This window comes from Scyliorhinus canicula, chromosome 13 (assembly GCF_902713615.1).
Source record: "Scyliorhinus canicula chromosome 13, sScyCan1.1, whole genome shotgun sequence".
In the NCBI taxonomy this organism is placed as follows: Eukaryota; Metazoa; Chordata; class Chondrichthyes; order Carcharhiniformes; family Scyliorhinidae; genus Scyliorhinus; species Scyliorhinus canicula.
In genome coordinates this window covers 144,687,045-144,703,073 of record NC_052158.1, presented here as the reverse complement: position 1 = coordinate 144,703,073, position 16,029 = coordinate 144,687,045, and the positions used below count along the sequence as shown (strand labels likewise).

The window sequence follows — 16,029 nt, the reverse complement described above, 5'->3', positions numbered from 1 at the left end:
CATGTTTTTTTTTCAGAATAGTTTTTATTCAAGCTTTCAACGAATTTTTGACCAACAAAACGAAAGAAAAGAGAAAAACAGTAACCCCCCCCCATACAAAAGCAATAAACTTAAAAAAATAATGAACATGAAACCATGAAACCAAATACACATCCCCTATAGCGAACAAGTAACACCCCCCCCCCCCCCCCCCCAGTTGCTGCTGAAGTTGACCACCCCCTAATGCTCCGCCAGGAAGTCTTGAAACGGCTGCCGCCACCGGAAGAACCCTTGCACCGACCCCCTTAGGGAAAACTTGACCCTCTCCAGTTTGATAAACCCAGCCATATCGTTGATCCAGGATTCCGCGCTCGGGGGCTTTGCATCCTTCCACTGTAAAAGAATCCTGCGCCGGGCTACCAGGGACGCAAAGGCCAGAATACCGGCCTCTTTCGCCTCCTGCACTCCCGGCTCCGATGCTGCCCCGAAAATTACGAGCCCCCAGTCTGGCTCCACCCTGGAACCAACCACCCTTGACAACGTCCCCGCAACACCCCTCCAAAAGCCCTCCAACGCAGGACATGCCCAAAACATGTGGGTGTGGTTTGCTGGGCTCCCCGAACACCTGACACATCTGTCCTCCCCTCCAAAGAACCGGCTCAGCCTTGTCCCAGTCATATGCGCCCTACGCAGCACCTTTAGCTGGATTAAACTAAGCCTCGCGCAAGCGGAGGAGGAATTCACCCTCCCCAAGGCATCCGCCCACATCCCCTCATCGATCTCCTCCCCCAGCTCCTCCTCCCACTTATCTTTCAGCTCTTCCACCGAGGCCTCCTCCCCCTCCTGCATCACTTGGTAGATTGCCGAGATCCTCCCCTCGCCAACCCACGTCCCCGAGAGCACCTTGTCCTGAACCCCCCTTGGCGGCAACAATGGAAACTCAGCCACCTGCTGCCTAAGAAACGCCCTAATCTGCATATACCTGAAGGTATTCCCCGAGGGAGACCCCGCCTCCCCTCCAACTCCTCTAAGGTTGAAGGCAGCTACATGTTAACATATGCATCTGCCTCCATGAAGTACGGACGTCGAAACTTCAATCCGTCCCTATCCCGGCGAAAATGTGGGTTTCGGAGGTGGGACTTGCGGAATCGGGCCTCTCGCGCCATTATGGCGAAGCCGGAGACGTGCTCTGTCTTTATGAGAATTCGGGCCTCGGGGAATCAAGTGACATGGGGATACTGTGGGAACGGTGAGTCCAAACATCTGTCACGATCTTCCAGGACGGCGGAGCCAGATGGCCTACTTTTGTACCTATTTCTCATACTCTGAATGGAAATTCGATTCTTTTCCGAGAGGTGGGAGAGAAATCAGGAAGCAAGCTTCCACTTAACGATGGACTACTTCACCAGCAGGCAGTCTTAGCTGAAGTGAAATTGAAATAAAATCACATCAGTGATGTCCGAATTCTAAATACAATGGGGTAGATTTTTACTTTGTGCGGTGTGGAATTAGCAGCGTGTTTTATATCTTCCTCGAGTTTTATTTGTGCTGACTTTAATGGAAACCCGGGGTGATGTAAAAGAGGCTGCCACACCTGTTCAAAACTATCGCTTAGGTGGTCTTAACCCCATTTCCGACACGTTTCTCGTAAGGGTGTCTGGATTGGAAAAACAGAAGAAAAAAAAATAATTGCTGCGGGAGGGGGCTGCAGAGGTTGAACCTAAGGCACATTATTGGAGTGGACAAGCAGGAAATACAGTTTATCTTCATCTCGCCTTATTGGCATTGGCCACGAAAATTGATTAATGTACCAATTGGTCACAAAGGCCCAAACCTCAGGCTCCTTCCTGCCAATTGCTCTCTCAGTGACAACAGTACTACTTCCACCCAGCTAGGGATCCCAAGCTTGCGAATCACCAATGCCAATTGAATGGAATGAATGCTTTAAAAGTGTCTTTATTAGAGCTGGCTCTGCACAATGTAGGCTTGGCTACGATGTAGCGACAGCTCAGAAAATGGAGACGCCAGCTGCACGGCTCCAGTGGACATACTCACCACCGAACTATCTGCAGCAATAATGGTCACATCACAGCAATGTATGCCTTCAAATCCCAGTCTACTGAAATGTGGCCAAAGTTTATCAGGACTGATTCACACATCGGTTTCTTGTGAGATAGGGTAAGTAGGTCAGAGGCTAAACACAGCCAGAATTCCTGAGGGTTTGATAGAATTACACTTTACAAAGGATTACAAAGAATTTACAGCACCAAAATGGGCCATTCGGCCCAGCAGCTCCCATGCTGGCGTTTATGTGCTTCACACGACTCCTCAGCATCTAACTCTATCAGCATCAAATTCTGTTCCTATCGCCCTCTTGCTTATCTATCTTTTCCTTCAATGTATCCAAACGATTCTCCTCAACCGCTCAGTGTGGTAGTGAATGGGAAGTAGTGGGGATTGGTGGCCCTAATCGGCCCGAAGCACTCCTATTTGCTAAAACCAGCTCAATGGTAAGTACTCTGTTCAACTCAAAAACAGTCCACCTGAGTGTGGGACATATGAGCTGAATGAATGTAACTGTCACTGCCACAGTAGCACAGTGGATAGCACTGTAGCTTCACAGTGCCAGGGTCCCAGGTTCAATTCCTGCTTGGGTCACTGTCTGTGCGGAGTCTGCACATTCTCCCCGTGTCTGAGTGGGTTTCCTCCGGGTGCTCCAGTTACTCCCACAGTCCAAACAGACCTGCTTGTTAGGCGAATTGGACATTCTGAATTCTCCCTCTGTGTAGCCGAACAGGCGCCGGGGTGTGGCGATAAGGGGATTTGCACAGTTACTTCATTGCAGTGTGACAATAGTAAACATTATTATTATTGTAAGTGGGAAATAAGGAGGAGCTTGGGGCGCAATTCTCCGCGCTTACGAAAATTTGGAGAATAGCGGGCGGCGTAAATTTTTACGGACACGCTGGTCCAACGCCCTCCCGCTATTCTCCCCCCCCCCCCCCCCCCACGGCCGCCTCCCGACACGAATCGCTGCCCGCCGTTTTTTTACGGCGAGCAGCGATTCACCCCTGGCCGATGGGCTGATTTCCAAGGCCTTTACGGCCGTTTTTACGAACGTAAAACACACCTGGTCTGACCGTTCGTAAAAACGGCCGTAAAGTCCCGATCTGGGGAACCATGGCACCGATTGGCACGGCAGTACCACGGCACCGATCGCGGGCAGCGGGTACTTACCCCGCGCACTCTTTCTCCCTCCGCCGCCCCGCTGTATCCATTCGCGGGGCGGCTGAGGGGCATACCGGCCCGCGCATGCGCGGGTTTCACGCATATGGGTGATGATGTCATCCGCGCATACGCGGGCTGGAGTCGTCCAATCCGCGCATGCACGGCTGACATCATCTGACGCGTCAGCCGTCGCTCACTCTGGCTAGCGGGCTTAACGAAATTCGTTAAGCCCGCGATGCCGGAGTTCACGGCCGCGGGATGCTAGCCCCGACCGGGGAGCTGAATCGGTTCCCGGTCGGGGGGGGTCGGAGACTGGCGTCAAACGCGCCCGTTTTTGACGCCAGCTTTTCGAGTTTTCGTGACTCGGGAGAATCGCGCCCTTGGATTTTGGGTCGTGGTTTTAAAAACAAAAATGTAAATTTTAAAGAAGGTTCTGTCTCCTCCCTTCTGCCAGGGCTATCTAACCTGAAATCTTACATGACAGAGCAGTGATTTGTGAGAGGTCACATCGAACGCGCATTGGCTAAGTTCATTCCAGTGCCACTGTGGGAAGTAAAACTTACATTTTATACAGTGCTCGACTGCAACCTTCGGACACTCCAAAGTGTTGTCAAAACAATGACCTTGATCTGAACGTTGTGTTACGATAGCTGAGTAACTATCGACATGCAGCCAATCTTGTTATGTAGGTAAACATTACAGCCAATTCGTTCACATAAACAGCAAATGGGTAAAAGACCAGGTAATCGGTTTTAGGCTGTTTTGGTTGAAGGTAGAGACCAGCCAGGACATCAGAGAAGTGTCAAGGGGGTGGCCACGTTCGCTCGAGCAGATAAGACAAAACATGGCCCCTTCCAATATCTTCTGACACTGCGTTGAGAGTGATACCAGTGGAAATGAGCTGATGCATTTGCTTTATTCGAAAGACTGTGCGGTGATTGCAATGATATGGCAATCCTGGTGCGGAGCTCTGTTTGATGGGAGCACATATCAAAAGTCTGGGCATAGAGACCGGATGGGAACAAAATACAGTGCCAGCTATGAATCGGACATAATACGCCATGAAAGGATTCAGCTGAACTCTGCTAGTAGTGCGGTTATCTCTAAGTCAGAAGTACAAGGATTCACAGATTTCACAGAATTTACAGTACAGAAGGAGGCCATTCGGCTCATCGAGTCTGCACCGGCTCTTGGAAAGAGCACCCGACCTAAGCCCACACCTCCACCCGATCCCCACTTCCACCCTATCCCCGTAACCTTACCGTACCTTTTTTTGAACACTAAGGGCAATTTAGCACAGCCAATCCACTTACCCCTGCACATCTGGTTTAGCAGAGGGCTAACTCGCTGGCTTTGAAAGCAGACCAAGGCAGGCCAGCAGCACGGTTCAATTCCCGTACCAGCCTCCCCGAACAGGCGCCGGAATGTGGCGACTAGGGGCTTTTCACAGTAACTTCATTTGAAACCTACTTGTGACAATAAGCGATTTACATTTCATCTTTGGACTGTGGGAGGAAACCGGAGCACCCGGAGGAAACCCCGCAGACACGGGGAGAACGTGCAGACTCCGCACAGACAGGGACCCACGCCAGGAATCGAACCTGGGACCCTGGCGGTGTGAAACCAAGCTCAGGAACTTGAGCCCATAAATTAAGCTGATACGTCAGTCCGGTACTTAAAGAATTCTGCACTGCCAGAGGTCCTGTCTCTTCGGTAAGACATTAGAGCAAGGATGTACACGGATGTAGGAGATCCTATTACACTATTCAGGGAACAGCAGGAGATGTATCTCATGCTGTAACAAACATCCAATCTTCAGCTGCCACCATCAAAACAGATACATTTGTTTGTGGGACTCTAATTGGCTGTTGCGTTTGCTTACATAGTAATAGTGACTGTACTTCGGATTCATTGATTGTGAAGCACTTTGGATGTCCTGGGATGTGAAAAGAACTCTACAAATGTAAGTTCTTTCTTTCAGTCGTGGATAAGTAGCAGCTCTCTCACCTCTGGGTCAGAGGTGGTGGGTTGTTGTTAAGACAGCAGATACTTGAGTAACTAAATTCAGACTGACACTCCAGTGCATCCCCGAGGGAGGGGTTGCTCTGTCAGGGGTTCCATCTTTTGGATGAGAGGCTAAACGGAGGTCCTGTCTGCCCTCTAAGGTGGGCATTGAGATACCCTCAGTTACAACCCGAGAGAGATGATTGGTAATACAAAGGCTTTAATTAGCAGAGAACCAGACAGCTACCGAGGAGTGTGCTCACTGCACACTGCCTACTGAACGTTACCTTGTATATGGCTCCCTGGGGGGGTGGAGGCGGAGTCCCCCAGGGTTCCAAACCCGGTCTTAAAGGGATCATTACATTAAAGGTGCAGTAATCATTCATCACAGGCATAAAATATATCACAGGACTATTCTGAAGAAGAGCAGGGGAGTTCTTCCTCGTGTCCTGGCCCACATCCATCCCTCAAGTCTAACCCTAACCATCCGATCGCACGATTTGATCACGTGCAAGGAAAACAGAAACAGTGGCAAAACACTCAGCCCGCGCGGAGAGAGAAACAGAATTAACATTTCAGGCTCTGAACAGTTCTGCCGAAAGATCACTGGCCCGAAACGTTAACTCTTGTTCCACTCTCCAGGGATGGCGCCAGAGCTGCCGAGTCTTTTGCGACATTTTCTGTTTTTATTTCAGATCTCTGGCATCCTGCAGGCGGCATTTTGCTTTTTTATTTATTGATGAGCCGATCACTTATCTCATCGCTGTTTGTGGGAGCTGACGACGTGCAAAATGGCTGCTTCATTTCCCTACCCCACAACACTGTCTACGCCACGAGAGCTGTTAAGATTGGGAAAGGCGCAACTCTTTCTTTCTTTGCTGACCCCGGTGCCTATACCCTGCGGTACATAATCCCTGTGGGGATCATAAAGCATGTATCTAGGGCTAAGCATTTTCCCTTCTGGACAAACCTATCGTGCGGTGCCCATTAAATCTTGGCGGTAATATAATATTTTGAGAGAACTGTTTACTGTGCCGGCCAGACAAGTACAGACCAGTTGGTTAAATCCAGTAAATCGACAAGCTGCAAGGTGGGAAAACACCCACCTCGCTATAGAAACCCTTACCAGGGGTGGGGGAAGGGGAGTGAGGGGGAGGGGTGAGAGTAGGGGACTGACTGACTAAAGAAATGAAAAAAAGGCACCATTTCAAATCCTTGCTGCTGTTTTTGTTCAGGCTGCCTGGGGAAAGTGCTGACGAAAGGGGCTTAGCTTCTGTTGAATGACAGCAGGAAGCAGGGCCCTGGGCTCAGGCCTGTGAGAGGGGCTTGTTAAAAATAAATGCGCCAATGTAGTATAACGGGGCTTTAAACAGCAGCTACTAAGTCGGCCCGCTCCTGTATACTCCCGAGTGAGATGCCGCAGAACTAAAGGAACTCCAGCAGATCTCTCAGTGGTGATCAATCGTTTGTCTAGCAATTGAGAAACTTGATGGGCTGATCATTTTCCAAGTGGTTCAAGGTCTGAAGGGTGAAAAAAATACATGTTCGTTTTTAAAAAAAATTTACGTTTGTAATTAATTTGCTCGATGCCACAGCAGCTTAACCCCTTTTCTCCGCACACCTCCTCGAGGCGGAAGCCTCACTGCACCGCCATTGAAATCAGTGCCCTGCAGTTAAAACCTTCCAAACTGCATGTAATTCGAGATGTTAAAGGAGGGAGTGTCACCTTTGGGACAGCTCCCAAAAGGTTACACAGTGAACTATGACTTAGTTCCTTAACTTGTGTCTGAACCTCCTGTGGTATGCAAGGTGACCCATTGACATAAAGGCGTGGCAGCGGGTTTGAGAGTGCTCCTTATAGAATTCACAGAATTTACGGTGCTGAAGGAGGCTATTCGGCCCATCGAGTCTGCTCCAGCCCCTTGGAAAGAGCGCCCACTTAAGCCTTACATAGAAAAAAATATCTGATCCTGCACCAACAAAATAAAGCGCTGGGAATCTCGGATAAGACCAGAAAGTGTCGAGAAACCCAAAACAGGGCAGAAGAACAAACTTGCATTTAGACAGCGCCTTTGGAGACATCCCAAATTACTTCACAGCCAAAGTATTTCTAAAATGTAGTCACTGTTGCAATCGGGAAATTTTGGTGGCCAATTTTCACACAGCGATGTCCCCACAAACTGCAAACCAGATCATCTGTTTTGGTGGCGGTGTCGAAAGATAAATGTTGGTCAGAAGACCCGGAAGAAATCCCTCGCTCTTTTTTAAAGTCGTGGCTTGGGACCTATGAGAGGGTAGACGGGGGCCCTCCAACCAGGCCCACAATATCTGTTATACATCCAGAAAACAGTGAGTAAATGTCCCAACCCATTCAACTCCAATCACTTTGCCCTCAAAATTCACCCCTCACACACATTCTTGTTCAAATTAACATTACTCTGATGGTGATAATATAACAGCAAAATACTGGGAATCCGAAATAAAAGCAGAAAATGTTGGATAAACTCAACATGTCTGGCAGCATCTGTGGAGAGAAAAACAGAGTTAATGTTTTGAGTCCATATGATTCCCCTTCAGAGCATATATATTATATGTGTATTATATATATTATATTTGTCGTTGGAATCATAGAAAAGTTACAGCACAGAAGGAGGCAATTCAGCCTATCTTTTCCTGCCAGCCCGAGGACACCCAGGTACCCCTTCCAATCCCACCTTCCCGCACCGGGTCCAGAGCCCTGTAGGTTAGAGCATTTGAGGCGCAGATCCAGGTGCTTTTTAAAAGAGTTTAGGGTCTCTGCTTGCACCACCAACTCGGGTAGCGAATTCCAGACTCTCACTAGCAAGACTTTTCCTCATGTCCCCTCTACACCTTCTGCCACTTATCTTGAATCTATGTCGCCTGGTTCTAGAATTCTCCACCAAGGGAAACTATTTTATCCTGTCCACTCTATCTCTCCCCCCTCATAATTTTGTGCACCTCAATTAAGTCACCCCTTCCTTGTTCCAATGTAAATAACCCCAACCTATCCATTCGCTCCCCATAGCTACACTTTTCTAGCCCTGACAACATTCTTGTAAACCTCCTCTGCGCTCTCCCCACAGTAATAGCGTCCTTCCTGTAATGCCCTGTCCAGAATGGCACACAATATTCCAGTTGTTTTGTACAATTCCAACATTCTATCCTTACTTTTATATTCTGTACCTCTGCCAGTGAAGGAGAGCATTTCATATGCTTCTATAACAGCCTTTTTCTTATGTTACCAAGGTAGCATTCTGTTTTTAAGCTTGGATTTCCCAGCATCTTTAGTTATGTCCAACCCAAGTCCAGCCGAAATTGCAACAAATCAATAATGGAATGCAAGAAATTCAGAGCAAAAATGCAAGTGCCCAGCCAGACTGCCTGCCTTGATGAATAGAATGGACCATTAAATGTCGCAGGTGTAACTTGCTGTATATAGGGTTGCCAAGTCTCCAGGATACTAAACGGTAACCTCCATTAACCTATTGCAAGCTCCACTCCCCAGCAGAAATATACTAGATGTATTAATTTTTTTTTCCTGTTTATTAGTTATGAAGGTTTGGGAGATTGGAAGGTGGGAAAAGGCTGTTTGCATTGGGTGCTCGCAGGCAAGTGATCATATGAAGCACCCCCAGAAATAAGTCGAAACGGGGTTGTCAACCCTAGACCCAAAGCAGGAATAGTAAACTGTCTTTTTTCATGCTGTGCAGATGACCAGCACTGTACCTCCAGCATTTTATGTTCATTTTTAAAGAGGAAGATAGGCATCCAGAACTAATGGTGGATTGGCCATTAATCAGTGCCCAAAGATGTGTGGGTTATGTGGTGTTTTTTGTGTTGCTAAATTCAGGATGGATGGTGTAGTGTTCACCAAGACCACAAAATAACTTTAACTTGAACAAAGCTATAAATTTAGTAACACTACTAATTTGGATTCGACACATACTCCTAAATAATACACAATTGATCATTAACATATAATCGACACTCATCTACAACTAATCTCTATACAGGGCAGCACGGTGGCCTAGTGGTTAGCACAACCGCCTCACGGCGCTGAGGTCCCAGGTTCGATCCCGGCTCTGGGTCACTGTCCGTGTGGAGTTTGCACATTCTCCCCGTGTCTGCGTGGGTTTCGCCCCCACAACCCAAAAATGTGCAGAGTAGGTGGATTGGCCACGCTAAATTGCCCCTTAATAGAAAAAATAATTGGGTAATCTAAATTTAAAAAAAAAACTAATCTCTATACTATTATAAACTATGATCTGCTCTCACTCACACTATCTTTCCTTCAGTCTGTACTCTAACTAACGCCTTCACCTCTTCCCCCCCCCCCCCCCCCCCCCCCCAAGGCTTAGCATCAATGTCTTTTATAGTTATAACTCTAGCTCCATCTGGTGGCTGATCTGGATATTTCATTAACCGTTGCAGTTGATCATACCACAGGTTAGATGGGATTAAATGATGGGAAATGGGCCTAGATTGGGTGCTCTTTCAGAGGGTCGGTTCAGACTCGGTAGGCACTGTAGAAATTCTATGGTTCTGTGATTCTAATACATATTGAGTGATAATGGGTATTAGAAACCTGACTATATTTTCACTTCCACTGATGTGATCAGACAGCAGATTCACAGCGTTAGCTTTTGCAATCAGTCAGAGAGTGGAAAATCGATCCTAGTGTCATCAACCACAGGGCATCAATAGATATGGTGAATAGGCTGGGGGAATCATACAAGTTTCCTGCGATTAAACAATGTTTGGTGGCACTACAATGTTTTGGGTTGTTTGCGCTTGTGTGTGTGTTTCAAGGAAAGTGAGTCAGAGGCCCACAAGACTTAAGCGTGACTTGTTCCTATTTAAAAGGGTGTTTGTTTCTCCAGGATTGACACTTGGTGACAGCGTTTGTATTTCTTTCAGGAGAAGGCATTGTATAATCAGATTCCCAATCAGATTCCCATTGAATCGGAGAACATCTCCACAGCCCAGAATGCAGTCTCTACACCGGCTATGACGCAGGAGATGCACGCCATCACAAATAATGGCTCCGACCCCTTCCTCAGCAGGCAAGTTGTGTTTTAATTCACAGGACAGGAGTGCTAGAATCAGCTGAGATTGACCTTTTTTTGTTACACCAGAGACTTCGATTTAATAGCATGTTAATAACAGACTTCCCTTTCTCCTCCACTTTCCCCCCTCTGCCACTCCACCCACCACCGCCACCACCTATCTTTGCTGGCTTTCATACACAGTGGACCGTACCACTCGCGACAGGCAAGTGCAGACAGTGGTTTAGGATTAGGAAGGACACCTGAAGACTTTCTGGGTCATGTGGAAGAAATGGACACAGGTGAATTCAGAGCTCACTTTCTTTCTTGACTGTATCACGCGGGACTTTGCGATTGTATGATAAATCAATGCCACTAAATCTTAAACATGTAATTAATTCATTAAGAAATGCCTCGGTGTAAAGTACACATTAAAAAACCCCCCCACAATTTATGACTCTATCTGGCCAAGCAATATGATGTAAGCAAAATGAGACACCAATTAAAACAATTAGCACCAGGAGGATATCTTCTAACACATGATGAATATCTCAATTTGAGGTAGGTGGACTGCATTTGGCATGGTAGGTGCCTAATAATCCAAAAGTCTGCACCAAGAGTTCAGTCCAATGTGAATAATGGGGCAATGGCTTAACTCATTCCAGTTCTTTACAATGTGGCTGAAGGGGAAATGGTTGGTCATTGGAAATCACACAATGAACATGAATGATAAATTGGTTGGCCGATCTTCACTTTAGACAAAGGAATTGAATGGGGATTAGATTGGTTAATTGGGTGTTTGTAGGTTTTCTGGTCTGTAAACCTCTGTTCCAAATTGGGCAGTCCACTTACCCACTGAGTCATTGGAAGAACTACAGGTTTGAACAAAGCGTGTTCAGGATATCTGAACATGCCTCACAACCAATGTTATGTGGGCGAAGCATGATTGGAAGGTTTGTTACATTTGCTGTTTTCAAGGCAGATGGTGTGGGTTGCTGCAGTTCTGCTGGTTGGAGCTTTACGTGTGAATTTTATGTGCTGACATTTCTATGCAGCTCCAAATAAGCCCAAAATGCTTTTCCCACAGGAGACATGGGGCAATCCACTATGACTGCAAATCAGCCCAGTCGCTTCCCTGACTTCCTGGACTCCCTGCCCGGAACCAACGTGGATCTCGGCACCCTGGAAGGCGAGGACCTAATGCCAAGCCTGCAGGAACCCTTCGGGTCAGACATCCTGCCTGACGTGGAGTCCAGCCTCAACCCTAAAGAGACTTTCCTCACTTGGTTGTAAGCACTTCAGGAAGTTCGAGGAAGAAAGAAGGAAAGAAAGAAAACTAAAATAAAAATTGAGACAAAGTTACCTTTTCTGCTTGGATCAGGGGCAAAGTGCCTCAAGTAGCGTTTTCTGTTTGCCTGATGACTCTTATGCTCTCCCGTACACCCCAAAGTGGTATATGCTTGTCATTTAAGTAAAGAAAAGGCGGCTAGCAGTACTTTATATGAACTATATTCTTGAACTATCTGAATGTCTTTGACCTTACACCTATTCATGGGATTAACTCCTCTAGGAGAAGATCAAAGATTTCACTGCTTATCCTATTTTGCATGGCAAATTGGATGATTTTTGTTGTTGTCCACTATTGTAATATTATTATATTATTAGCAGCCAAAGGAAGATGAAAATGAGCCAAAGAGACGAGCCATTTGTTTGTTTTTTATGTAATAGCATGGCTGAAGTCTGTTTGGTTCAAAGTTGAAAGAAACACATTGGGGAAGGGGGTGGGGATGAAGGGGGAGGGGGGTTAATGCAAATACTTATGGTGGCATTTTATCAAAAGAATGAAGTGATACCAAACATTTATCATCTATTTAACACAAACAGAGCTTTAAAATTGTTTGTACTGTTCAATATCAAAAACAAATGTACAAAGAATGGCCAGGTTTGGAGTATGCGTTTTGTCACCGTGACAATGATTAGTAGCCATTTGCACATAGGGGCACCATTGTATTCTGGTGGTTCATACTTCGGTTCTATATTACCCTATAGTATACTATTACTTAATTCTCATGGCCTAGATGGCAAAGTTGGCAGGGTCAGTAGACACAGGTTTGCCGCATTCACACGGCACTCCTTTGTCTCCTCAATTTAGCGGGGGTGTTAAATCATTTACAGCAAACAGCTTTTAATGCTTCTGTAGAGATCTGGCCAGGACAACATGGCATGAACAGGCTGAGTCCTTTACTATCACCTTCATTAGCTTCTAAGCTCATATCTTTACAAAGCTTTGAGATTATAACGTAGCTAAAATTTAATTGTATACCCTAATAGTTTGTTATGTGCTGTAAAAATAGATTTTGCAAAAAAAAAACTACCACATTTTTATCGAGTGGCTATTTAGTTCTTTTTTTTAAAAAAAACTTTTTTTTTAAGTATTATCATAATGAAACTTGGATTTTGGATTTTTATCATGTCAAGTACCCAAATTGTTATACTTGCAACAAAAAAAACGAACGCGATCCTTTCTTTTTCGCCGGTTCTCAAGTGAGAATTTGGAGCAATGAAAACTGCAATGGACTGGGGCAAGTTCAGGGTGTAACGAGCTGTGTTGCGTAAGTTGGGGGTGCAAAGAAAGGGTGCAATGGGTCGTGGCTGAAGGTCCATACAAGGATGCCCCCTTTACAAAATAATCCTTGACGTGCAGTACAAAAGAGGTTGCACAATCCCACCTGATGAACAAGCGGCTCTTTTCCCAAGGGGAGAGTGCTCCACGTATAATTTACACAGAGGGCTGCGGGGAGGGGAGAGTGCTGACCTGTACAAAATGAATTTTGTTGGCAAATATTAACCAACAATTTAAATCGCGAAAGGAGAGGTTGCACCTGATAATGCAGTCTATATCACACAGTGCTCGCCAAATGAATGAAATGAAAATCGCTTATTGTCACGAGTAGGCTTCAATGAAGTTACTGTGAAACGCCCCTAGTCGCCACATTCCGGCGCCTGTCCGGGGAGGCTGGTACGGGAATCGAACCGTGCTGCTGGCCTGCTTTAAAAGCTAGCGATTTAGCCGAGTGAGCTGCAGTGCTTGATGTATGGAGCCCAATTAATTGCTTGCGACCATTTTGTTGGCGACTCTTACTCTGGTTTCAGGTGAGCGGCTAGCTTTCAGAATCAGTCTGAGCTTGGTGCATTGAATTTACAGACACCATTTTTAGCACTCTTTCCCACGTCGCCCTCCCCCCACCCAAACTTTATTTTAGAAAAAAACACTATTGATGAGGAGTTTCAGAAAGGTTCCTGATTGGGAAACATGGAACAGATACTGAGGCTGAATTGAATGGGGAAAGAAAGCAATGAGCTTGGTTGACCCCCACAAGCCAGTTAACTCTGTAGCTTGTATGTGGATCCAGCTCTAAATCGCACATCTGAGAGACAGGCAACACGCAGTCAATGAACAGGCATTTTAACTAAAAAAGAATGTTTTTTGATGCTTGAAGGTGCTTATTCCTGATGAAATATCACATCACCTTGACCTTGGCTAATGGCTCATTCTCTTGCCTTGATTCCACATGATTCTAAAAGGTTTGTGTGAAGGGCGAAGGGTGGCGCTCCTTATGGTAGTGAAGGTTTGCAGTCCTAGAGGAAGGAATAAGGACATTAGCCCTTCTCAGCGACCCGATGTTCAGGTGGCTATTGGTGGGAGCGATGTTGGAGGGAAGACAACTCTAGACTATTATTATCTTCCACCTGAAGGAATACAGGTCACTCACTACCTGTCCTCTCCTCTTTAATAATATCATTTTAATTTATCAACATCCTTCAGATTTGGGAGGCCCTTTCCCTGTAGCATTGGCGCCCAGTCTGATTTTTCTTTCAAAACGAGATTTGAATCTTAATGTGAGTTGAGTGAATTGCACTTTTAGACTTTATTAGTTGAGCAGTTTCTATTGTGGTCAGAATTCCTGCAAAGCCATTTAGCATCTTTTAAACCAGGCTCGGCCAACACTACAGCAATATCATGGTGCACTCAAATTCAGGCGGTGCGGAGGATTTATAACAAATACTCAGAATATGAGCCACTAAGAGTGTGGTGTCACTTGGAATAGTCCTCACCGTCAAAATTTGGTTTGACCTCCTCTCTGGGGTTAGTTGGCCAAAGGGATTGACATTTATCCAAAGGGTTTGTCTGCAGTGACCATTACCTCACAGCGAGTCTAACGAATGGAGTGCGATATTTATCACAGATGTTAGTATGCGGGCAAAGTCTTTGCATCACCTCTATGTAGGGTTGCCAACCCCAACCCTCTGACCGGAGCCTCCAGGAATTGAAGATCAATCTCCAGGACACCGCTGTGTGCAGCTCTGGAGAAAGTTCATCGGAATATTAGGAAAGAGTTTTTTGTTGTCATTTTCGTTGAACATTTCTCATTACCAGATAGAAAGATATTGAAAATGGCCGGGGGGGGGGGGGGGGGGGGGGGGTGGAGAAAGGCCGTTTGACTGACAGTCAAGCGTCATCCTGGGTTATGAGGTTTTTTTTTTCAACTTTCCAATTGGCGTAGGAAGATGCTGGGTGGAATTCTCCGGTCAAGTCGGTGGTGGGACCCGTTGTGAGGCGAGAAGGGAAAATTTGGCGTTCCAGCCAGAACTCCAATACACTTTCAATGGCACCGAAAAATCCCAGCCGTGATCGCTGCCGGACGATTTTGGCCAGTGTGTCGCAAGAATGAACGGGTTGGCCGACTAGTGGCTGGGGCGTGGCGGTGGGTGGGGGGGGGGGGGGGCATGTCAGGTGATGAAACCTCATGGCTGGCAACCCTACCTCTATGGGTAATGATGAACTGCACTGAAGGTTAGATTTGGAAAATAGGAGCGCGCAAGGGGACAGATGAGAAAGCTGGGATAGTGATGACATCTTAATGTTAAATATTAGAGAGCAGTTCAAGAAGAGCAGAACTTAAAAGCGACTCAGGCATGATATGCTTGCATGAACGCGTTTGAGCTTCTGTGAACTTCTTCAGCTAAATGGGATGATTTCTTTAAAATATGTGACTTCTAGTACGGTATGAACCTATTCATAGATAGCTCGATCTATTCATAAAGCGGGAAAGTGTATCATGTATGTGTCCTTATTTTTTGAACTTGGGTTATTTTGTACTGAGATACTTTGAGCATTGCATATAGCAGGGTATGCATACAGATTTGTATGTTAACAGTTCAGTTCTGGTTTAAATCCTTGAAGTCTTGTACAACAAGCTTTTAAAAAAAATAAATATAATTGGATTTTATTCTTTTATGAGTGCTCTGTTTTTATTCTACATTTTGCCTGTTCTGCCGCGGATAATAAAACTTTCTTCGTAAAGTCTCTCCACTGTCTTGCTGCACCCTAGCTCTACCATCTTCTCCAACTCTGTGCCAGTCCTGTGCACTGAAGCAGTGTATTATGAGCCAGAAGACTTATCTCCAGAGGCGTGAGCACAAAATGGACACAGACACTCCTGTTCAGTACGAAGGGAGTGCTGCACTGTCAGAGGTGCCATCTTTTGGATAAGATGTTTGCCCTCACAGATGCATATAAAATATCCCACTGCACAATTTGTAAGAAGGGATCCCTGGCCAATACCTGTTGCTCAACCAACGCCTACACTAAGTTATCTGGTCAGTAGCCGATTGCTGTGTATTGGAGTTTGCAAATTGGCTGTTGCGTTTCTGACATTGCAACAGTGATTGCACATTAACACTGCTTCCT

General features: G+C 46.1%; 1 protein-coding gene across 2 annotated transcripts in view; it reads left to right on the top strand.

The window, feature by feature from the left end:
- LOC119975456 (WW domain-containing transcription regulator protein 1-like) overlaps window positions 1–12,648 on the top strand; it is a 178,072-nt gene extending 165,424 nt beyond the window's left edge. For both annotated transcript variants that reach the window (XM_038815135.1, XM_038815136.1), the window contains 3 exons: window positions 10,150–10,295; window positions 10,482–10,579; window positions 11,365–12,648. In XM_038815135.1, coding sequence (XP_038671063.1) covers window positions 10,150–10,295; window positions 10,482–10,579; window positions 11,365–11,570 — 450 coding nt within the window. In that variant the 3' untranslated portion in view covers window positions 11,571–12,648. The remainder of the gene's footprint in view (window positions 1–10,149; window positions 10,296–10,481; window positions 10,580–11,364) is intronic.
- Window positions 12,649–16,029: the final 3,381 nt, after the last annotated feature.